The sequence below is a fragment of the Microtus oregoni genome, unplaced genomic scaffold (assembly GCF_018167655.1).
Source record: "Microtus oregoni isolate MIOR12 unplaced genomic scaffold, Mior012 000028F_ref0000031, whole genome shotgun sequence".
Classification (NCBI taxonomy): domain Eukaryota; kingdom Metazoa; phylum Chordata; class Mammalia; order Rodentia; family Cricetidae; genus Microtus; species Microtus oregoni.
The window spans coordinates 14,702,861-14,722,937 of NW_024543087.1; the positions used below are offsets into that span (position 1 = coordinate 14,702,861).

Sequence of the window (20,077 nt, forward strand, 5' to 3'; positions counted from 1 at the left end):
TCCACAGCCCCTGCATCAGCCCCCACAGTCCCCTTATCTCTGATAAATTTATACCTTATCTCCTTTTTCTCCATCAAGGCCACAGGCTCCCTTCATTCCTCTTTCGCCCTAAAGAGGTAGGGAAGCAGATGAGAAAGCAATGTCTCAGTCAGGTATGGCACACATCTGTGATCCCAGCACTTGGGAGGTAAAGGCAGGAGGGTCAGGAACTCAAGTCCAGGCTTGGCTACATAGCAAGTTCAAAGCTAGCCTGGACTACATGAGAACTTGGGTTCACAATTTTTTTAAAAAGAGCCACTTCTACCTCATCTTGAATCCTTGACCTTAAAACCAACTCTTACTACTCATTTGAGACATTCCAACCCGGGGCTAACACTCTATGTAACCTGAGCCCCCAAATCGGACCCTAGGTCCCTTATTCTCTAACACCAGGACATCTTGAATAGAAAAACAATAGATTTGTTCTCACCTTGAGGCCCCGGGGACCTGTGAAGCCAATATCTCCTTTGACTCCTTGGAAACCAGGGGCTCCATCCTTTCCTGGGGTTCCCTGGAGGAAAGTGAGGCATCCAAAGGGATCAACCTAGACTGCAGGCTGGGACTCCAGCCACCACCCCATGCCTTGGGGACAGGCTAGGGTCACCATCCTAGAGTTCACTAAGAGGTGGAGCTTCTAGAAAAAGGAAGGCCATAAAAACGTAGGTCCCTAAAAGGCCAAAGGCCACATGGGCAGGGCTATCATGGGAACGGGGGCCTCGTGAGGATAGGGGGGTCTCTGTGGGACTGGGGCATCTTACCGGCTCACCCGGGATCCCTGCAGCGCCTGGCTCACCCTGTGGGAAACAGATGGGGCCGAGTCCTTCAGTGTGGCTGTGCCCCACGTTGGCTTATCTGTGCTCACGCAGTCACAGTCAGCCAGGGAACAGGCTAGCTACACACAGATCCCGTGTGAACACACGTGTGACACGTAAGAAATCCCCACAGCAGGTATGAGAGATATGGGAATAAACCTGAGATGGAACGTGCCTTGGGTCCCGTGAGGCCTCGAACTCCAATTGATCCAGTTGAGCCTTTGTCACCAGGCTCTCCTTTGGAGCCCTTTAGGGGTTGCCAGAAGAAAGAACAGAGTCAAGATACCCACCGTCTGGAGCACCCTAACATCCAAGAGCTCCCTTGCTCCCCTTACAGGGTCATAGCCCAGAGGCCCCCATCCCCCGCCTCTCACCCTGAGGCATTGGACTCCTCCCAAAAGTCCCCATCCTCTCTGCCACCCTTAGAGTCACCACAGCCTAAATTTCCCTATCACCCACCATAAGTGTCACCCCTTCCCGTATCTCTGTGGAACACATACATAGCCTGTAGGACCCCCAAAGGAAAACCCAGCCTTTCCCTATCACCTACCATAAGCTCCGCCCTCCCTGACTCTCTGTGGAACTTGTACATGACCTGCAGGACCTCGTGAGGAAAACCCACTCTCTTCCCTGTACCTTGTCGCCAGGATTCCCACTGTCTCCCCGAGGTCCTTTGTCACCATCTGCGCCTCGAGGGCCTCTTTCACCCTAGGTCAGAAGTCAGAAATCGGGGTCAGGAGCTGGAGGCCCCTCGTGTTCTGGAAAGCCGAGCTCTTGGCTCTCCTGGGCCAGCCCCACAAAACTCTTCCTCCAGCCAAGAGAGACCCAGTTCATATGTGAACCAGGCCTACTCACCATGTCTCCTTTGGCACCTCGCGGCCCTGGAGGCCCCTCAATCACAGCTGAGTCACCCTGAGGGGCAGGAAGGGATCAGCAGAGGCAGGAGCACCCCTGTCTCCTGCTCCAGCCTCCCTGATAACCACACATACCTTGTCACCCTTTAGCCCTGCAGTTCCAGCATCACCCTGTTAGGTAGAAGAATGAATCTCACCCAAGCTGGGGAGGCTCCATCACTTAGTTACCGCATCCATCCTCACCCCACTCACCCCAGGGGCCTTTCCCCCACATTCTTACCTTCTCCCCTCGGTCTCCCCGGCTGCCAGGAGGCCCCTGTGCGAAGAAAATACGATTATGACAATGGATGTGGGAGGACTAGGGAGGAGGCATAGAGGACAGAGAAGGACAGAGGACCAGAGAGGAACAAAAGACACAGAGGACCAGAGCCAACAAAGAACCAGAGGGCTAGCACAGACTGCAGTGCCCCACGGGCACAGAGGAGGTCAGGCAAGGAACTGAAGTCGCACAACAGGACCTACCATGAGTCCCCGAGGTCCTTCCTGGCCGGGGTGGCCATCTTCCCCCTGAACGGTAACATTGGGTTCACTGACTCAGAGGCTGGGACTGAGGCAGGAACTGTGATGGTGAAGAGGAGGTGAGCCCTGGCTGTGGTGAGGACATACGTACCCGGACACCTGGCTCGCCACGCTCGCCTCGGGGCCCAGGCAGCCCTGCTCCGGGGTCTCCCTAGAGATCAACAGGACACCAGGGAAGTGTAAGGGGACTCAGTAAAGGATGGAGGGCTGTAGAAGCTCAGTAGAAGCTGGAGAGTGACAGTGGCACAGGAAAGAGCCAGCAGCATTTCATCTACCTTGTCTCCTTTGAGTCCAGAGGCGCCAGGTGCTCCCTGTGGGTCAGAGTGAGGTGAGGAACCTATGGGCTCAAAGTCTCCACACACCCAACCTCATGGCCTGGCCACACCAATAACCCTCACGTGGGCAGACTTGGGGCATTTGGGAAGTCCTACTCACCGCTAACCCTGGTGGTCCAGGTGGCCCCAAGGGGCCTGGGGCGCCTTCTCTCCCCGGAGGGCCTGCCAGACCCTATAGGAAAATGGGACAAGGGAGATGGGGGTGATTTGAGAACCCCCTTCTCTTCCTCTTAAGACGGAAGGGCCTGGGTTCCTTCCTCACCTGCTACCAGATCAGAGGTCTTGAGATCCCCAAGTTCCCACATGCTATTCCCAGCCCTCTTACCCGCTCCCCCACCGGCCCTGGCTGGCCCATCTCTCCTCGAGGTCCTGTCTGACCAGGGAATCCAACGACACCAGGAGCACCGGGGGCACCAGGGGAGCCCAAGTCCCCCTGAAACAGATGAAAAGGAAGAGTGGGTACAGAAGGACACCTTCCCAGGCCAAGGCCCAGAATGCCTTCCTCCCATCTCTGGGAATTGTGATGAGATGCTGACTTACCTTCATACCTGGAGGACCAGTTGGCCCAGGGGGGCCTTGAACCCCAATTCCTGGCTCACCCTTTAAGGGAAAGAAGGATCTTATCAGGCTCAGAGAGTCACAAGACCATAGCCCCAAGCAAAAGCCCTTCCATATAAATGTACCTTGAGACCTTTGAGTCCTGGAGCCCCTTTTTGACCCTAAAAAATAATAAAAGTAAAGATAAAATCCAAGCTGGAGCAGTGACTTTATGGTCAAGAGCCCTGGCTGCTTTTCCAGAGGTAGTGTGGGATATTGTTTGAACTGGGCGAAGATATGCTACATTTGTTTGTGCTGCAGAATATTACTGTAACTGTGTAAAGATGTGTCCCATTTGTTTGTGCTGCATTTGTTTAATAAGGACCTGTGTTTAATTATGTAAGGACGAGTTGCATTTGTTTCACTTTGCCTAACTAAGGCACCTGATTGGTCTAATAAAGAGCTAAATGGCCAATAGCTAGGCAGAGAAAGGATAGGCGGGGCTTCCAGGCAGAGAGGATAAGTAGAAGGAGATATCTAGGCTAGAAAGAGAAGGAACAAGAAGAGGGAAAAGAAGGAGAGAACAAGGGACACATGGCAGCCGCCAGCCAGCTAGACATGAAAAGCCGTGAAAGTAAGATATACAGAATAAAAAAAAAAAAGCAAAAAGTCCCGAGGCAAAAGGTAGATAAAATGAAATATTAATTTAAATTAAAAGAGCTAGCCAGAAACTTGCCTAGGCTAGGCTAAATATTCCAAAGTAATAATAAGTCTCTGTGTCATGATTTGGGAGCTGGTTGGAGACCCCAAAGAAAAAGCCTGGTACACAGAGGACTCGGGTTCAATTCCCAGGACCCACATGGCAGCTCACACTCATCTACAAGTCCAGTCTCGAGGGATCCTGTGCCCTTTCTAGCCTCCGAGAACAACGGGCAGGCCAATGATGCACAGACAGACATGCAGGCAAAACACTCAAAAAAAGTGTAGGTGTGAATGCTAAGCCTCTATACAGACCAAAAATATTCCCAGGGGAACTCAGATGAGTATGAACACAGGCCAAGGGAAGCCCAGATGTGACCACAGGTCCACAGAGCTCACACATGAGCGTGCAAACAAGAGGAACCGCGGATGTGGCGCTCAGTGGAAAACTCCCATCAGGGAACTTCAATGTGACCACAGATGTGTACTCAGGCGGGGGTGGAAGACAAGATTATAAACATATGACCAAGGAGAGGCCTGCAGGAAATCAGCTGTGTCCCAAGACCTGGGAGATGAAGTGGTAACGGACATGCATGGGCTCAGCCATGGTAAGGGACAGAAGATCAAGCAAGGGCACACAGAAGCCAAGTTTGGGTCCACAAGTGTGGCCATGTGTCTTCCAAACAGAAACCTGAGAACCTAGGCATAGAGGTTATAGAGATGTGACCAAGCCCAAGAATGGTCCTTGTTTTCACGGTCAAGTCAGGCTTGGTCCTGCCCAGACCCCAGACTCACATCTTCTCCAGGGTCTCCAGGCTCTCCTGCACGACCAGCTTCACCCTGCACACAAAGGATGGTAAGGGTCCCTGGCCTCCCAGCCTCACCCCTACTCTGCCCAGCACTTACGCTGGAAGCCCAGACCCACTCACTTTCTCACCCCGGGGTCCTGGCAGTCCTCGGTCACCTTTGGCTCCCTAAGGACGCAAGGGCCATGTAACAACACAGGTGTCAATCACAAACAGATGCATCTTGAGGTAGGCCTGAGGCCAGGGTAATGTGGGAGACACTGTGAAAGCTAAGACTCATGGGGCTGGATAAACTATGGGTCAAAAGACACCTACTGTCAGGGGTGTTCCACTCACCGGCTCACCCAGCAGCGCTCCAGCAAGGTCTCCTGGGGCTCCCTGATAACAGAGGGGGTCAGTGGGTCCTTCACTCCCATTCCTTGGCCCTTTCTTTCAGAACTCCTCCCTACTCACCTTCTCGCCTTTTGCTCCAGGGGGCCCAACCACCGCCTGTGGGGAATGCCATGTGAGTAGCCAAGCCACCCTCCTTTCCATCCCTGCCCTGCCTTCCCAGATGATAGGTAAAAACTGGGGCTCAGGGGTGAGCAGAAGGCAGGAAGCAGAGCCAAAGGTCACCTGTCCAGGGGCCCCCACAGGCCCAGGTTCTCCTTTAGGTCCAACAGGGCCAGGCGAACCTGGCAACCCCTGGAAAAGAGCATTGTGAGGAACTCAGTTTCTTTATCACCCTGTTCCCAATGTCCCAGCTGCTATCCAGCCAGCTGGGCATAGGACCCCACAACAGGCCCACCACCAGCTCCCCCAAAATACATACCGGCACACCAGGACCTCCCCTGTCTCCATCCTTTCCACTGGTACCATCACGACCTGGGGGTCCTGGCTTCCCTGTCTCCCCCTGAAAAGATGGAGCTCAGTCAAGATCCTGCATGAAGACCCTTTACCCTTGGAGCCCAACCCAAGACTGCCAGGACTTACCACTTGTCCAGGCAAACCTGGTGACCCTTGTGGACCCTGGTGGGGGGAGCAGATACAAGGGTCACGTGGGGTGAAGGACAAAGGACACAGGAGAGTGTGGTACCTGAGGAGATTATGGTAACCCTACAGCAACTCGCTTACCACAAGGCCTGAAGGGCCAGGAGGGCCAGGAAGTCCCACAGCTCCAGTAGGTCCAGGCAGACCCTGGAAGAGGAATTCGGAATGGTGACAACCCCACAGGTGTACTAGTAATGTGACCCCAAGAGCTACACTACTCACCCGTCCTGGGGGTCCTGTTTCTCCAGGCTCCCCCTGGAAAAGAGCCAGAAACCACATGCTCAGCTCCATCATGGGAAAAGATATGTCTGGAATTCCCCTCCTTCTTCATATGTACTGACCCATTCCCCTCTCATGTCTACACTCACCTTCAGGCCTGAAGGCCCCTGGGGTCCTGCAGGGCCAGCAAGACCCTAGAGAGGAGTGTGAAGGCAGGAGACAGGTCAGTGCTGTCTGTCCAGGCTCCAGGATCCTCATGACCAAAGCCTGGCTTGTCAACAGTGCCAGAGTCTGTCCCCTCCCTCCCCTCCCCTCACTAGGCAGTGCTTCCCCATCACTCACCGGGGCACCAGGTGGTCCGGGGTCTCCATGGCCACCCTGTTGGGGACAGTCTGATGAAAGGGGCCAATCGCACACAGGGAAAGTAGCTAATGATTTTCACTGGGGTTTGGCACAGGATGGGAACAGAAGTGAGGGTTCTAATGTACTCACCGCTGGGCCAGGGGTCCCCCTTGGGCCCTGCAGACCCTGCAGAAGGAAGGGGCTGATGAACCTGGGTACGGGCTTCTCTTTAGCCTGTTCCCACCTTCTGAGGGCCTTTGCCTGGAGAGTACTGTACTCTCCCCACTTCTTAGGCATAAATGAGCATATATTCCCATGGACTGCCCATTACAGACAGACACACAGACACACACACATAGTAAACCTGTCAGACATCATGCACCTGAGCCTACAATTTGTACTTGGGCATAGCCTTATTCCTCTTGAGTAATGAACACAGTGAGGGTCTCAAATCCTAGGCCAGCTACTCCTGTGGTTACTCACCGGCTTTCCTTCAGGCCCAGCCACACCACGTTCTCCCGGGAGACCCTGTAAGACAATATGTCTAACATCACCTTGCCGTTACGCCCAACCCCAGCTTCTTCACTGCCCACCCTGTCCCTGATGGCCAAGGGCAGGACAAACAGTGCTGACTCCAGCCCTATATATGAGACAACAGACGTAAGAGTCACAGCCTTGCACACATGTGACCTATGGGAGAGGAACGCACCGGGCTGCCATCATGACCTCGCTTCCCAGGCTCTCCATGGTCTCCTTTGATGCCTGGTACACCCTGCAAGCAAAAAGCCATGCCCTGAGTGCCATTCTCCGCCATGTGTGTACATATGTGTGCCTACTACTTATGGCATGCCCCATAGAGAGTACAGTGGGGTAGCAGGTCTCACCCTGTCTCCTTTGGGTCCACGGTCACCATCGCTGCCTGGCTCCCCCTGTATAGATGAGATGTCAGGTCAGGCCCAAGTGTTATGGTGGGTCACAAGTTGACCCCCTGTTGGGTGGTGGTGGCACATGCCTTTATTACCAGTACTCGGGAGGCAGAGGCAGGCGGATCTCTGTGAGTTCAAGGCCAGCCTGGTCTACAAGAGCTAGTTCCAGGACAGCTAGAACACAAAGAAACCCTGTCTCAAAAGAACAAAAACAAAAACACAAGTTGACCCCACACTGACCTTAGCACCTTTGAGTCCAGGGGGTCCTTGTTCTCTAGAGGGTCCAGTACCTGGGTCCTCGACAGCCACCTATGAGAACAAAGCAATGGATGGAAGATGAGTCTGTTATATGGATTACGGGATCAGTACAGGTCTCAGGATTGCATAGAATTATGGGATTGAAGATACTGCATGGAGTTTCTAGGGCCCAGTCTCAGGGTAATATCATCACCAGTCACAAGGCTGGGTGATCACCTTGGGGCCAGGAAGGCCAGGCGGTCCAGGGAGGCCAGGAAGGCCATCTCTGCCCTGCAGAAGAGAAGACAATGGAGGTTGTGCCAGCCGGTACAGGTTCCAGCAAGGACTGCTTTGGGGTGTCTCCCCCAACACACACCTGTTCTCCACGGTCTCCTTTCTCTCCTCGTTCTCCCTGGATACAAAGAGCAGTGTGAGGCCAACTCAGTGGGGAGGCCAGTTGCTCTAACTATTGTCCTGGCTCTCCTGGTCAGCCCCAGACTCACCCTCTCTCCTGGCCGTCCTGCCTCCCCCACACCACCAGCCCGGCCTGGGAGTCCAGGAATGCCAGGCTTTCCAGGTTCCCCAGCAAGGCCAGGTGGTCCAGGTGGACCCCTTTCCCCAAGAGCCAGACCGGGAGGCCCCTGAGGGCCAGGGTCTCCACGATCTCCCTTCAGCCCGCGTTCTCCAGGAAAACCAATGGAGCCCTGTGGGAGGAGAAGGGTGGATGCTTATGTCTGTTAGACCATGGCCTCCACAGGGCATCTCCACTGAGCAGCCACCAGCCACACTTACCTCCTTGCCCGGAGGGCCTCGCTCACCGGGGTCCCCCTTGGGGCCAGGCCTCCGCTCAGGCACAGACAGGAAGCTGCCAGAGCTTTCATCCCAGGTCTCCACAATGTCCCGCAGGGCTGACACCTGAGGAACAGTGAGAGCCCAGAGGAGCAGGGCCTGTAGCTGACACAGCTCATCCACATGGCCCTGTGGACTTTGCTTGTCTCACAGGGCCCCACTAGACCCCACCTCAGCTCTGAACAACCTACCTTGATGCCAGCAGTTTCCAGCAACCTCTCTGCATTCTGGAGACACAAAGATGGTGAAGAGCTAGGGATCCACGAAGGAGAAGGCCCCGCCTCCTGCCCTACATTGTCCCCTAGGCGCGTTTCTACATCCTCTCGGCCTCCGTGGAGGTCAAGTGCAAGGCCACTGGAAGCCTATCTTTGGCATTTCTCTACCACCTGTGCTTCCTTCAAGGGAAGCGTCAGGAATCCCAAGGGACAAGAGACTGAGCACAGAGGGCAGAACCCACAGAGTCCCACGGCAAGGGGAAAGTGAGAGAGAGGTAAGCAGACAAGGGTCAAGGGCCAGGTCTGGCTCACCGGCAAGCTCCCAGGTTCTCCTCGTAGGCCACGTTCTCCAGGAACGCCCTAGAGACAAGACATGGGTGCTGAAACCCACCCTGTGGGATGTGTGTGTATCCGGGGAGGGTATAGTTACATGAGCCCCAGCCTCACCTGTTCCCCTTTGGATCCAGTCTCTCCACGGTCACCCTGGAACAAAGCATGATCAAGGGGGGACATGTCTCCTAATCCTGAGTGTCCCTTCTCATACACTCTATCCAATATAGACACATGTACTCACCTTAGGACCCACACTTCCTGGGACACCAGGGAAACCCTGAAATATGAGGGGACAGGATCAAGGCATCCCAAGAGGGTAGCCCAGGAAACATAATGGACCATTGGTTTTCCAAGTCCTAAAATTACCCTAGACACTCACCTGGCCAGGGGGACCGACCTGTCCTGGGAGACCTGGAGGACCCTGGAGTCCAGGATTACCAGGAGCTCCACGTTCACCCTTGGGACCATCAGGACCCTGTGGAGCGTACAGTCAGCATCAAGGGCCTCAGGGAAGAGTGGAAGCAGATCCCTCACAGGGTCATGATCGGGGTCACAGAATATAAAAAACTCAAGCACTCACTTCTCTTCCAGGGGCACCAGAATCTCCCTTTTCCCCCTAAGGAAGACAGGGATTTTTAGATATGGTCCAATCTGAAGCCACAGCATCCTCCAAGGGGAGGGGCTTACCTTCCTCCCATCTTCTCCAGGGTCTCCAGGTTCTCCCTGTGGGCAGAAGACTCATAAGCCTAGATGGTCCAGCTTTGAGACTGTCTGTATAGATTTCAGATGACTGTAACTGAATCTGTGCCTGTAACTTCATGGCTCTGTGAGTCTTAAAGTGACTGTGTCCATCCCAGACAACTGCTGCGTGTCTATGGGTATGCCTATATGTGTCTGCATTCATGTATATGTATTCATGCCCTCCTCCTTTAGCTCTCTATATGCAACTCCACATCCAAGCAGACATAGCAGGTGTCCATGTCTTGTGAGTCACATGCCTATATGTGTCTTAGCAGGTATACACAGGGCTTTGCATGTCCTAGAAGGTGACTTTCCCTGTCTGTCTGCATATCATGGCCTATGTCTTAGCATGAATTTATATGTAAGGTCTTCAGTTCCTTAGAAACTCTATGTTTTGGCTTGTGTCTGCCAACCTTATATGATTTTCAATATATATGGTCATACGTGTGTTGGTGACTGTTGCTATAAACACATCGCCAGCATGTCCTCAGATGTGTCATGGCACAGCTATGGGACTTTGTCTAAGTAAAATGTCAAGTGTTAACATGTCTCTACATGCCACTGAATGTGGCTTGATGCCCACAGATCTGTTGCTCCTAACCTTTTTTTGTGGCTCTTTGACTGGACAAGTGGCTGTGCCTTATTTTGTCACATACTAGCCCTTCTGATCGGACACACACACACCTAACTCACAGTGTCTGGCCTTTCTGAACCGACACACGCACCTAGCTCACCGTGTCTGGCCTTTCTGAACCGACACACGCACCTAGCTCACCGTGTCTGGCCTTTCTGAACCGACACACGCACCTAGCTCACCGTGTCTGCAAGGCCGCCCACATGTGCACTAGAACACACTTCAGATCATCTTCACACGGGGCTGTGTTTGGTGTTGGTGCATGTTACATGTGTTAGTACATATGTTTCATGTATTGTCTATGTTTCTGGGCTATGTGAATGCGCTGGCCTTTCTTGGCAGGTTTGGTAATGCTTAGAACACTCACGTTTTTCCCATTTAGGCCAGGTTTGCCATCCTCGCCTGCCTTTCCCTGTGGGAACAGAGTATTGGTCAGCTGTCAGGGCTCAGGTGGCCCTAGGAAGAGGCTACAAGGACAATATGAAGCCGGACTCACAGGTACTCCAGGGGGGCCAGGGGGACCAGGTTGGCCAGTGGGGCCGTGTTCTCCTCGAAGGCCTGGAAGCCCCTGGAAAAAATCCATTGCTAGGATTGAGAGGGTCTCTGAGATACCAGTTAGGACATGGCACCCCATTGCCAAGGAGGGACCCCAGTGATGTGTAATGCAGAGGTCAGCAAGGGAACTCTACTGACCTGCTGCCTAGGGACTGAGACCTAACTAAGACCCAGTAGGACCAGCTGGCCCTATTTTCATTGATGTGAGACCTGAATGGAGTTTCTGCTGGGCCTCCAAGCCACCCTCCATCCTGGCGTCTCCCCTAACTTACATCTCTCCCAGGGTCTCCAGCTTTGCCTGAAGCACCCTAAGAAGACATTCAAAGTTAGATACATGGGATGAGGGTCCCTGCCCACTGGGAGGACAATGGTTTCTGTGACCCCCCAAAGCCTGGTAACCGTGATATGCCCCACACAGGAAGGCTCTGAGAGGAAAGCACACAGCTGGTGCCAGAGCTCAAGGCCAAGACCAACCAAATAAAGTAAAGGGAACAGAAATGGAGCAACCACTACTCACATGTGGCCCTGGGGGGCCAAGTGCACCTGGTTTCCCATCCAGCCCGTTCCGGCCATCCAGACCTGGGGGCCCCCGATCACCCTGAAGAAAATAGAGTGGCAGGAAGCCTTGAAGACCAAGATGGGCCCAAGAGCCAGCTTCACTTCCGGAAAGAGATCACATTATCTCACCTTGTCTCCTGCAGGGCCTCGGACACCTGGGTCTCCCTGGAGGGAACAAGGTCAGATAAAAGGTGCTGGCAAGATGGTGATGCAAGTTAAAGGACAAATCAGGTACTCACCTGTGGGCCAGGGGGTCCCCGAAGCCCGTCAATGCCCTGAGGACAAAGGAAAGAGGAATCAGAGTGAGGTTCTCCAGGACTACAATTCCCACAGGCCGTCACACTTACCCTCTCTCCAGAGGCTCCAGGGGGGCCAGGATCACCCTTGGGTCCTCGAGGACCTTCCTGTCCAGGCTCTCCCTGTGGCAGAGACAGGCTTGCTGAGGGAACACTCCTCAGCCACTAAGTACATTTGAGCCAGGTCCCCTCGTAAGGGACACCCAATCATTCCCAGATTTCCAGCTTCACTTTACCCACAAACCCCAGTACCTTGTCTCCGGATCCAATTCCTGCATCCACCTATAGGGGAATGAGCAATTAGAACACTTCAAGAGGAAATCTGAGGCTGGAAAGGGGAAACGGGGTCCGTGAGGGGCTGTGAAGATCGATAGAGGAGTTAAGGGACTGGGAGGGGAGAGCTTGGGGTAAGAGGAGACAAGAGTCCACAGGGCAGGAAAGGGAGATGACAGAAGACAAGACTCAGCTTAACACCTACCGGCCGTCCAGGGGGACCTGGGGGGCCCTGGGAAAAGAAATTACAAGTGTCAATAGGAGCCTTGAGGTTACCTGGACATCAAAGTTCATAGTTGCCCCAGGTTCGACTCTGCTTCCCAATTCCCTAAAGCACCCCAATGCCAGCTCCTAGAGGGCAGCTAGGCCCGTGAGTGGCCATGACCATCACCATTTCCCCTGATAACTTCCAGACCCCTTGCATGGTCAACAGCTACATGACAGCCCACACAAGCCCAGGACGGGTACTACTCACCGGCTCCCCACGGTCACCCTTGGGTCCAGATGGTCCAGGGCTGCCCTGCAGAAGGCCAGGGAGTCACTCAGGACAGACAGCAACTGGGGGGAGACTTAGAAGTACCATGAAGGCTCGTGGGGTCCCAATGGCCTTTGGGAAGTTCTCACAGAAGAGGCGAAGGGAGTGAGGGCAGTGAGTGCTGAAAGACTGAGCGGGAATTGGATGGATGTGATTGAGACTGAGGTCGAGGGTAAGGGGCCAGAGGCTGTGACTCACATTCCGTCCGTCTTCTCCAGGGTCTCCCTGCTCGCCTTTCTCACCCACAGGTCCCCGGGCCCCAGGGGCGCCCTAGGAAGAACAACTGGTTTGAGATGGACTCTGGCATCTGCAGATTTTCCCATGAGCGGCACTGCCTATATTCCACATCATCCCGAAGTCCATGACAGAGTTTCCCATCACCCCACACCTCCCTGTAGATTCCCCTCTCCCCTCCCATCCCTCCCAGAGCCTCCTACCACCTTCTGGTCTAAGTGTCTTCCTCCTTTTTGCTCAACCCCTCATTTCTCCCAACCAACACTCACCCGAGGGCCACGCTCGCCGGCTTTTCCAGGCAAACCTGGGTCCCCCTGGTGATGGAGAGAAAAGTCACTCTGGTGCAGCTGGGTTAGGATCTAACTGACTCAGTCAGTGGAGACAGAGATGGCCTGGACACTGACTGGACAGGGGGAGAAGGGGATGGACAAGATGACCTCTTAGGGCCCCAACCATCCTTGGGGTCATGGTTCAAGGGTAAAGGATCAAAAGTCACAGTGGGGAGGAGTCTCACCGGGGTGCCCTCATCGCCTTTCTCTCCAGCTTCACCCTGAGAGACATGAGTCAGCTTGGTACCAAGACCCCAGTGATACAAGCACCCATTCTCCCTATTCTCCACCCCCCACAACTCCAGCCTCTTACATCTCTTCCTCGGGGGCCGACAGGTCCTGGGGGGCCAGGTCGCCCAGGATCTCCCTTCTCTCCAGGAGGTCCCGAGTCGCCCTGCCAGGGAGACAAGAAAGAGGTGATGAAGAACTCAGATACCAGGCAGCTTTTGAGAGGAGGGAACTCCAGAAACTCTGGGGTCATCCAAGGTTGTAGATACTCACTGTGGGTCCGGCTCTGCCAGTGAGGCCAATGGGACCCTGAGAGAGAGCAGGAAGGGTAACGGGACTTAGCCAGAGTTTGAGGTACCTTTCCCTCCACCTTCTGTTACACGCCTTCCCCCCATTTATTCACCCGGTCTCCAGGGTCTCCTTTGGGCCCAGGGTCTCCAGGAAGAGCCAATCCAGGTGGGCCCTGTAGATGGGATTAGCAGAATTCAGGAGAGGGTAGCCTCCAGCTGTGCCTACCCACAAACTCTCTGGCCTCACTCACTTGTTCCCCTTTGGTTCCAGAAGCTCCTCTGGGTCCAGGGAGTCCAGCATCTCCCTAAAGATGACAAGGAGTGTCAGCATTAGTACTAGGCTCCAGGTATTGCCACAACCCAGCAATCATGCTGCAAGCCTTGTGATTTCTAGGTAGCACCCAAGATAGACCCTGTGACCCTGTGACCTTGACCTCACCCTTTAACAACCCCCAGACATACCTTTTCTCCTTTGACTCCAGCACCATCAGGACCCTGAAAACAAACAGGACAGATACAGCTCAGCCTTCTCTAGGGATTCATAGGATCAGGCTCCATGGGGACGGAGATAAATGAAGCTAGATGTCACAGGCTCAGTCTCTGCCTGTAGGTCACAGGCTCACTAGCAAGAACAAGGTAAGGGCCACACACAGGGACTGACATATGTCCATGACTGCAGAATGGTTATGGGGCACTGGGGCACAGCTGGAGGTCTGAAGATTACCGCGCAAGGGGAATCACCAAGCTGAGCTACCCAGGGTTGAGGTTGTGCAGCCCCAGCCCTGAGCAGTAGTTCCTATGCCACTGCTCCAGGACTATGCTGGCCTCAGGACCCCGTCTGTCCCTCACTTACCACTGCAGGGTCCCCGGGGCGACCAGGCTCCCCCTATAGAGAGAGGACAGAAACAAGTCAAAAGGCCACCTAGGAACCCAAAGTCCAAGTGTCCCATCTGCCACATCCCTGCTGCCAGGAAGTGTGACATCCAACCCATAAGTTACCTTTTCTCCTCTGCGGCCAGCAGGTCCTGGTGGCCCCTGTACATGGAGAAATTGTGAGTCCGAACAGGGAGAGAGGGACACAGGAAAGTCCCATTCCTGATCCCCTGCCAAAGTCACAGACTCACCTCAGGACCCTCCACTCCAGGATGTCCAGCAACCCCGGGGAGTCCCTGGGGAAGAAGAACATAGGTGGTGCTCCAGGTGGGTGGGGGTGGGTTAGAAAGGGGTCTCAGGAGATTGGGATTGGGCAGGGCAGGAGTCAAACTTGGCAAGAGACAGAGAGCAGTGAAAGCCAAGGGCAGTTTACCCAAGTCAGAAAATTGAAAGCTCAATCCCTGAGGCTGAGCACTGTATCCCTAAGGTTTGGGTGTCTTGGGCTGATGAGTGGAAGGGCGGGGGTAGAACGGATCAAGAGCAGGAAATTAGAACGAGGAGGGAACATAGAATCCACAAGTCAGTTAGCACTGGCTGAGGTCAAAGGGCTTACCTGGGGTCCCACTGCACCAGGTGGTCCCCGTTCACCCTGACGGAACAGAAGAGGTTAGAGCTGAGAATGGCCTCGGATCCTCCCAAGGCCCCCAGGTTGCACGTACCTTTTCTCCAGGTTCCCCCAGGGTCCCTGTCTGTCCCCGGTCACCCTAAGGAAAAAGAAGAGAGGGGCTTTCAGAGAACACCAAATAAAGTGTATCGACCTCCAGCTACTAAAACTACCAAAGCCTCTGCTCTCTCTAGGCCCATAACCTTCCAGCCTCCGCAACACTGTGGGAAGGTCCAGACTACACCTTACATCTGCACACAATCCCTGCCACAGCTGGGACTTACTTTGGGCCCAGTAACTCCAGGAGCTCCCCGTAGGCCCTGGACAATGGAGAGTTCAGAGATTTGGGTTAGAGCATACGGGTGAAATAGGAGCTGACGATTGGAGGCAGAAACTAGAGCTAACTCACCGGTTCACCTGGGGCCCCAGGTTGTCCTGGAAGGCCTGGGGATCCATCCTCACAGTCACCCTGAAGGAGAAAAAAATGACATGAAGACCCAGGGGAGGCCCTGCCTATGGGCCACCAAGAGGTCGGGTTCCTACCTTCTCTCCCTTCTCTCCAGTGCGGCCAGCCGGGCCTTGGGGTCCAGGGCTTCCAGGAAGACCCTAGAAGGAAGTAAACAAACATATAAGCCCAAAACTAGGAAGCCCAGCACTCAACCACTGCCCAAGCAGAAGCCCATAGTCTTCTCACCGGAAGTCCAGGCTCGCCTTGTCCAGTGCCACCAATTCCTGGTCCTGGGGGACCCTGCAGAAGGACAATGTGTCAGGAAATGGCCATGAGACTTGGACTCCAAGTCATCCCCGGGACACCTGGTCCCTTACTTACCCGTTCCCCACGATCACCTTTGTCACCCTGGAAGACAGATCATGACCCCATGACTATGGATCATACCCTTCCTCCCCAAGATACAAGGAGAGTTATTGGGTCAAACTTTATTACAGAAATAATGGGAGCTGGGTGTGGTGGCGCAGGCCTTTAATCCCAGCACATGGGAGGCAGGCAGATCTCTGTGCGTTCAAGGCCAGCCTGGGTCTGCATAGTAAGTTCCATGCTAGCCCAAGTTACATAGAGCGATCCTGTCTCAACACCCCCACCCCCCAAAGAATAATGGGGAACTGAGGAGTGGGAGTTAAAGGCCAGAGTAGTAAGGGTTGTATGGACTCCAGCAGGGTCACCAAGTCTCTGAATCACACAGCGTTCATAAAACTAATAGGGGATCATGGTGTCACCTTCACTGATGTTCCCGGAAGTCCTGGGGGACCACGGGGTCCCGGTTGCCCCGAAGAGCCACGAGGTCCAGGGGGTCCCTGATAAAGGAAACAATACATAAAGTGTTTTAGACCTCACTTCTCCCCCCCCCCCCCCAATCGGGTCTTCTCCCTCTCCCGTATCTCTTGCCATCACATATCTTGGGACTTACCGAAGGTCCAGGGTCCCCTTTCTTTCCAGGAAGTCCTGGCCCTTCACCTCCAGTGACTTGCCCAGGCTCCCCCTGTGTGGGCAGAGAGCACTTCTCAGGGTAGGGAAGATAGAATAAGCTCCTAGAGGTATCCCAGTTCTTCCTTAGCAGGCTTTAGGCCTTGTATAGGGTCTAGCCTGGGGTACCCCTGCTCCTCCAGGGAATATCCTGGCCCCCTCTCCCTTTCCCTTTAACCTACCGGCTCTCCCTTTGGGCCTCGAGGCCCTCGCTCTCCCTGAGGACAAAGCAGAGGAGAGGAGTAGTAAATTCAGTTGAGTCTCAGGGTAGCTCTCATGAGCCATGGCTAACCCCAGCCTTAGACTCTTCACCCCATAGAAAGAACCCCAGAAGGCACTGGAAAAGCAGAGAGCACTTACCGGTTCCCCAGGAGGGCCAGGCCACCCAGGAGAGCCCTGTAAATGGAGGTCAAAGGCAGAACAGTCAAAACCATAGCACCCAGTCAGGCCATGGTGCCTTTAATCCCAGCGCTCGGGAGGCAGAGGCAGGCGGATCTCTGTGAGTTCGAGGCCAACCTGCTCTACAGAGCAAGTTTCAGGACAGACTTCAAAGCTACAGAGAAACCCTGTCTCAAAAAAACAAAGCCAAGCCGGGCGGTGGTGGCGCACGCCTTTAATCCCAGCACTCGGGAGGCAGAGGCAGGCGGATCTGTGTGAGTTCGAGACCAGCCTGGTCTACAAGAGCTTGTTCCAGGACAGGCTCCAAAACCACAGAGAAACCCTGTCTCGAAAAACAAAAAAAAAAAACAAAAACAAAAACAAAAAAAAACAAAGCCAAAACCAAAAAACAAAAACAACAACAAAACAAAAACTCATAGCACCTGTTCAAGGAATTGTCCCCCTGTGACCAGCAAAGGCAAGGTTGACTCACCTTAACGCCAGGAGACCCAGGAACGCCAGTGAGGCCAGGACTGCCTGGAGGCCCTTCTGGGCCAGGAAAGCCCTAGAAAGGCAAGGAGGTCAGAGCAGGGAAAGATTCTCCACCCCTGTCCTGATTTACATCAAGAGCCCCATTCTGTCGCCAACGGCTCTAACCTCCAGGATCCTAAGTGCTACCAGAGGTGAGCAGTCTGGGAGAAGCGGCATTACCAAACTGAAGGGCGCTAATCCCAGGCAGTGAAGAGGCAGAGGCCCAGCCTCTCGGGGATCTCAAAGCCTTTACTCTCTCCACTTCAGAACCTCAGCCTAATTTGCTATGGTTTATAATCTTCACCCAGGCGTCTAAGAATATCTGTGGGTATTTATTTATTTGAGATAGGGTCTTGCTGTACAGTCTAGGTTAGCCCCAATGCTGTGGCTCCCCTTACCCCTGCTTCTTGGGGGCTAGGATTACAAGTGCGCATGCCCAGCTCATCCTGGGGTTCTAACTCCTCCTCCTCTTCTTTCTCTATGCCCTTGGAGAGCACCAGCAGGAGCACCCTGGAGATGGCTGATGACCGCCACACTCACCCTCTCGCCTTTTGCCTGGGTACTTCCCGGGGGACCCTGTGGGCCAGGAGCACCGGTCCTGCCCTGAATGAGGAGAACAGGTCAGGAGGCTGCAAACCAGTCAGGGTAGGGACAGGTGTGGAGAGGAACTCACCGGGAGACCGGGGGGACCTGGAGGTCCAGCTTGTCCTTGCAGTCCCTAAAAGGGGTGACCCATGTGAGTCCTGTGCTGTCAACCAGCTCAGCCTCACTGACTCCTGGTCTGTTTACCTCTACAGGGTTACTTACCGGTACTCCAGGCTCCCCCTTATGGCCCTAGGAAAAGACATGTCAGCAGAGGGTAAGAATAAACAGCCTAAATGTGGCCTTTCAGGCATTCAGCCCTGGTCACTCACCTGTGGACAATGCACAGTACAAGGCTCTGGTTGTGGCTGTGGACAAAGAGGCTCTTTGAGACCAGGAAGCTCCCTTAAAACAGCCCCTAGGTGTCGTGTCCCGTCCCCTGGCACCCCCCCCCCCCACTACCGGTTCTCAGGAGGCCTTGTCCGAACCTGTATGGTCACAGCTGCCCGACACAGGGCTACTGCCAGATCACTGACTGCTCGGTCCAAGCTTGGGCCATTATCCAAGGCAAAGAAGTTCTGGATGGTGTCCGTGCCTGGTGCCAAGCGTCGCAGCTGCTCTGGGTCAGCGCCCGCCATACCCAAAATCATCACCTTGAGCCCTAAGAAGAAATCCAGCAACCTACATGTCGACCTCACTGGGGCCACCGCTATTCCCAAGGCCCCATCCCATCAGCCTTACAGCTCACCAGAAGCCTGGGCCTCACGAATGGGGCTGAATATGTCCCCTCTCAGCGGCTCATCCACTAACAGGACCATCACCCCTGGTACTCGCTGACGGCGACCAGGAGCGTTGGGTGCCAAGAGGTGGCTGTGAGCTGTGATCACGGCTGTGCCTGCGAAGAAGGGCGTGTCAGAAGCCTGAGACATTGAACTCCTGATGGGGAAGCCCCAGGAGCCCATGCCGTTTGCAGCCCTTACCTAGGTTGTTTCCGCTTGGGTCCACATAGGGGATATCTCGGATCTTTTGCAAGATGATGCCAAGATCATGGGAACTATTCAGGGGGAACAATGGGGAGGGCCGGTGACTGTAGGACAGCAGGCCAACCTGGGTGGGGACAGACAGAGAACATGGGGGGAGTGAAGGAATAGGACAGGGTCCTCAGAGTCTGGAGAAAAAGGCACGGGTGGTATGACCAATTCAGAACTGTTAATTAGAGGGTCTGTAACGATGGTAGGATGGGGGTCACCCAGCAGGTGAGATGGTCTGGAGCTTGGGGAGGAGCTAGAAGCACCTAAACCCCCAGAGGGATGGGGAGTTGTTGGCTGGTGAGGAACCTGCAGAGAGGAGGGACAGAGACAGTGGAGTCTGCCTGTCTTTAGAGCCAAACCTGGGCAGCCTGTGGACCAAGAGGCCCGAGTGCAGACACCAGCCTCTCCAGGACCCTCCTGACAACCTCTGCATTGTGTGCATTGTCTCGGGTGGTACGTAACAGGAACACCGCGTCCACCTGGCCATGGGGACACACTGCACAAAAAAACCGAGTTGCTAGCATCATTAACCATGTCGTGGTCCCCGCCCCCCCCTCCGGGCTTCTCCCACCGTTCATTCCATACCTGGCTTTTGTGTGACAGAGACCTCAGGACCTCGTGTACCCCTCTGGATAGGTACCAGAGAGAAGACATAGGAAACACCAGGGTCTAGGCCTGTCACCCTGTGGGAGCTTGAGGTCCCTGGCAGTGTCTGTGGAGCCCCGGGCACTTCTGCAGAGGCAAATTTGGTTAAACAGGAGCTTCTCTATGGAGCCCTAAATACTACACACCCAACTCTGGCCTTCACCTCACCCTGGCCAGTTCCTCTGAGGGGCCGCCAGGACAAGATATAGCTGGATGCCTCAGGTACTGGGGTCCAGGCCAAAGTCACTGAGTCAATAGAGGTGTCCACCACACGGAGGTCAGTGCTCAGGACACGAGAGGGCTCTGAAAGAGGAATCGGAGACCAAAGAATCAGAGCCTGGATGCAGAGAACAAGAGCGGCAGGATCTCCTGAAGCAGGTTCGCTTTAGTGAGGCATTATGGGAGATCA

General features: G+C 54.4%; 1 protein-coding gene across 1 annotated transcript in view; it reads right to left on the reverse strand.

Annotated features, from left to right (window-relative positions):
• Col7a1 (collagen type VII alpha 1 chain) overlaps positions 1–20,077 on the reverse strand; it is a 31,541-nt gene that overhangs the window by 4,050 nt on the left and 7,414 nt on the right. Inside the window, exons 22-106 of the mRNA XM_041677154.1 lie at positions 19,837–19,971; positions 19,609–19,755; positions 19,383–19,519; positions 18,973–19,099; positions 18,741–18,887; positions 18,481–18,653; positions 18,325–18,360; positions 18,218–18,244; positions 18,084–18,128; positions 17,951–18,013; positions 17,373–17,444; positions 16,862–16,897; positions 16,684–16,719; positions 16,446–16,517; positions 16,255–16,332; positions 15,851–15,877; positions 15,716–15,769; positions 15,565–15,627; positions 15,431–15,490; positions 15,306–15,341; positions 15,077–15,121; positions 14,971–15,006; positions 14,609–14,653; positions 14,484–14,519; positions 14,338–14,370; positions 13,947–13,979; positions 13,736–13,789; positions 13,598–13,657; positions 13,468–13,503; positions 13,280–13,360; positions 13,152–13,187; positions 12,907–12,951; positions 12,602–12,673; positions 12,344–12,388; positions 12,074–12,100; positions 11,848–11,877; positions 11,647–11,718; positions 11,539–11,574; positions 11,429–11,464; positions 11,259–11,339; positions 11,014–11,049; positions 10,683–10,754; positions 10,554–10,598; positions 9,499–9,534; positions 9,392–9,427; positions 9,191–9,286; positions 9,053–9,088; positions 8,926–8,961; positions 8,791–8,838; positions 8,455–8,490; positions 8,207–8,329; positions 7,918–8,118; positions 7,791–7,826; positions 7,652–7,705; positions 7,418–7,486; positions 7,136–7,180; positions 6,961–7,023; positions 6,735–6,779; positions 6,402–6,437; positions 6,252–6,287; positions 6,059–6,103; positions 5,913–5,945; positions 5,775–5,837; positions 5,634–5,669; positions 5,473–5,553; positions 5,277–5,345; positions 5,115–5,150; positions 4,998–5,039; positions 4,785–4,829; positions 4,651–4,695; positions 3,303–3,338; positions 3,160–3,219; positions 2,945–3,052; positions 2,720–2,791; positions 2,560–2,595; positions 2,376–2,435; positions 2,228–2,272; positions 1,986–2,021; positions 1,841–1,876; positions 1,707–1,763; positions 1,488–1,559; positions 1,027–1,098; positions 798–833; positions 470–550; positions 55–108 (exon numbers count right to left, since the gene is read on the reverse strand). Of these exons, the coding sequence (XP_041533088.1) occupies positions 55–108; positions 470–550; positions 798–833; positions 1,027–1,098; positions 1,488–1,559; positions 1,707–1,763; positions 1,841–1,876; positions 1,986–2,021; positions 2,228–2,272; positions 2,376–2,435; positions 2,560–2,595; positions 2,720–2,791; positions 2,945–3,052; positions 3,160–3,219; positions 3,303–3,338; positions 4,651–4,695; positions 4,785–4,829; positions 4,998–5,039; positions 5,115–5,150; positions 5,277–5,345; positions 5,473–5,553; positions 5,634–5,669; positions 5,775–5,837; positions 5,913–5,945; positions 6,059–6,103; positions 6,252–6,287; positions 6,402–6,437; positions 6,735–6,779; positions 6,961–7,023; positions 7,136–7,180; positions 7,418–7,486; positions 7,652–7,705; positions 7,791–7,826; positions 7,918–8,118; positions 8,207–8,329; positions 8,455–8,490; positions 8,791–8,838; positions 8,926–8,961; positions 9,053–9,088; positions 9,191–9,286; positions 9,392–9,427; positions 9,499–9,534; positions 10,554–10,598; positions 10,683–10,754; positions 11,014–11,049; positions 11,259–11,339; positions 11,429–11,464; positions 11,539–11,574; positions 11,647–11,718; positions 11,848–11,877; positions 12,074–12,100; positions 12,344–12,388; positions 12,602–12,673; positions 12,907–12,951; positions 13,152–13,187; positions 13,280–13,360; positions 13,468–13,503; positions 13,598–13,657; positions 13,736–13,789; positions 13,947–13,979; positions 14,338–14,370; positions 14,484–14,519; positions 14,609–14,653; positions 14,971–15,006; positions 15,077–15,121; positions 15,306–15,341; positions 15,431–15,490; positions 15,565–15,627; positions 15,716–15,769; positions 15,851–15,877; positions 16,255–16,332; positions 16,446–16,517; positions 16,684–16,719; positions 16,862–16,897; positions 17,373–17,444; positions 17,951–18,013; positions 18,084–18,128; positions 18,218–18,244; positions 18,325–18,360; positions 18,481–18,653; positions 18,741–18,887; positions 18,973–19,099; positions 19,383–19,519; positions 19,609–19,755; positions 19,837–19,971 (5,051 nt within the window). The remainder of the gene's footprint in view (positions 1–54; positions 109–469; positions 551–797; positions 834–1,026; positions 1,099–1,487; positions 1,560–1,706; positions 1,764–1,840; positions 1,877–1,985; positions 2,022–2,227; positions 2,273–2,375; positions 2,436–2,559; positions 2,596–2,719; positions 2,792–2,944; positions 3,053–3,159; positions 3,220–3,302; positions 3,339–4,650; positions 4,696–4,784; positions 4,830–4,997; positions 5,040–5,114; positions 5,151–5,276; positions 5,346–5,472; positions 5,554–5,633; positions 5,670–5,774; positions 5,838–5,912; positions 5,946–6,058; positions 6,104–6,251; positions 6,288–6,401; positions 6,438–6,734; positions 6,780–6,960; positions 7,024–7,135; positions 7,181–7,417; positions 7,487–7,651; positions 7,706–7,790; positions 7,827–7,917; positions 8,119–8,206; positions 8,330–8,454; positions 8,491–8,790; positions 8,839–8,925; positions 8,962–9,052; positions 9,089–9,190; positions 9,287–9,391; positions 9,428–9,498; positions 9,535–10,553; positions 10,599–10,682; positions 10,755–11,013; positions 11,050–11,258; positions 11,340–11,428; positions 11,465–11,538; positions 11,575–11,646; positions 11,719–11,847; positions 11,878–12,073; positions 12,101–12,343; positions 12,389–12,601; positions 12,674–12,906; positions 12,952–13,151; positions 13,188–13,279; positions 13,361–13,467; positions 13,504–13,597; positions 13,658–13,735; positions 13,790–13,946; positions 13,980–14,337; positions 14,371–14,483; positions 14,520–14,608; positions 14,654–14,970; positions 15,007–15,076; positions 15,122–15,305; positions 15,342–15,430; positions 15,491–15,564; positions 15,628–15,715; positions 15,770–15,850; positions 15,878–16,254; positions 16,333–16,445; positions 16,518–16,683; positions 16,720–16,861; positions 16,898–17,372; positions 17,445–17,950; positions 18,014–18,083; positions 18,129–18,217; positions 18,245–18,324; positions 18,361–18,480; positions 18,654–18,740; positions 18,888–18,972; positions 19,100–19,382; positions 19,520–19,608; positions 19,756–19,836; positions 19,972–20,077) is intronic.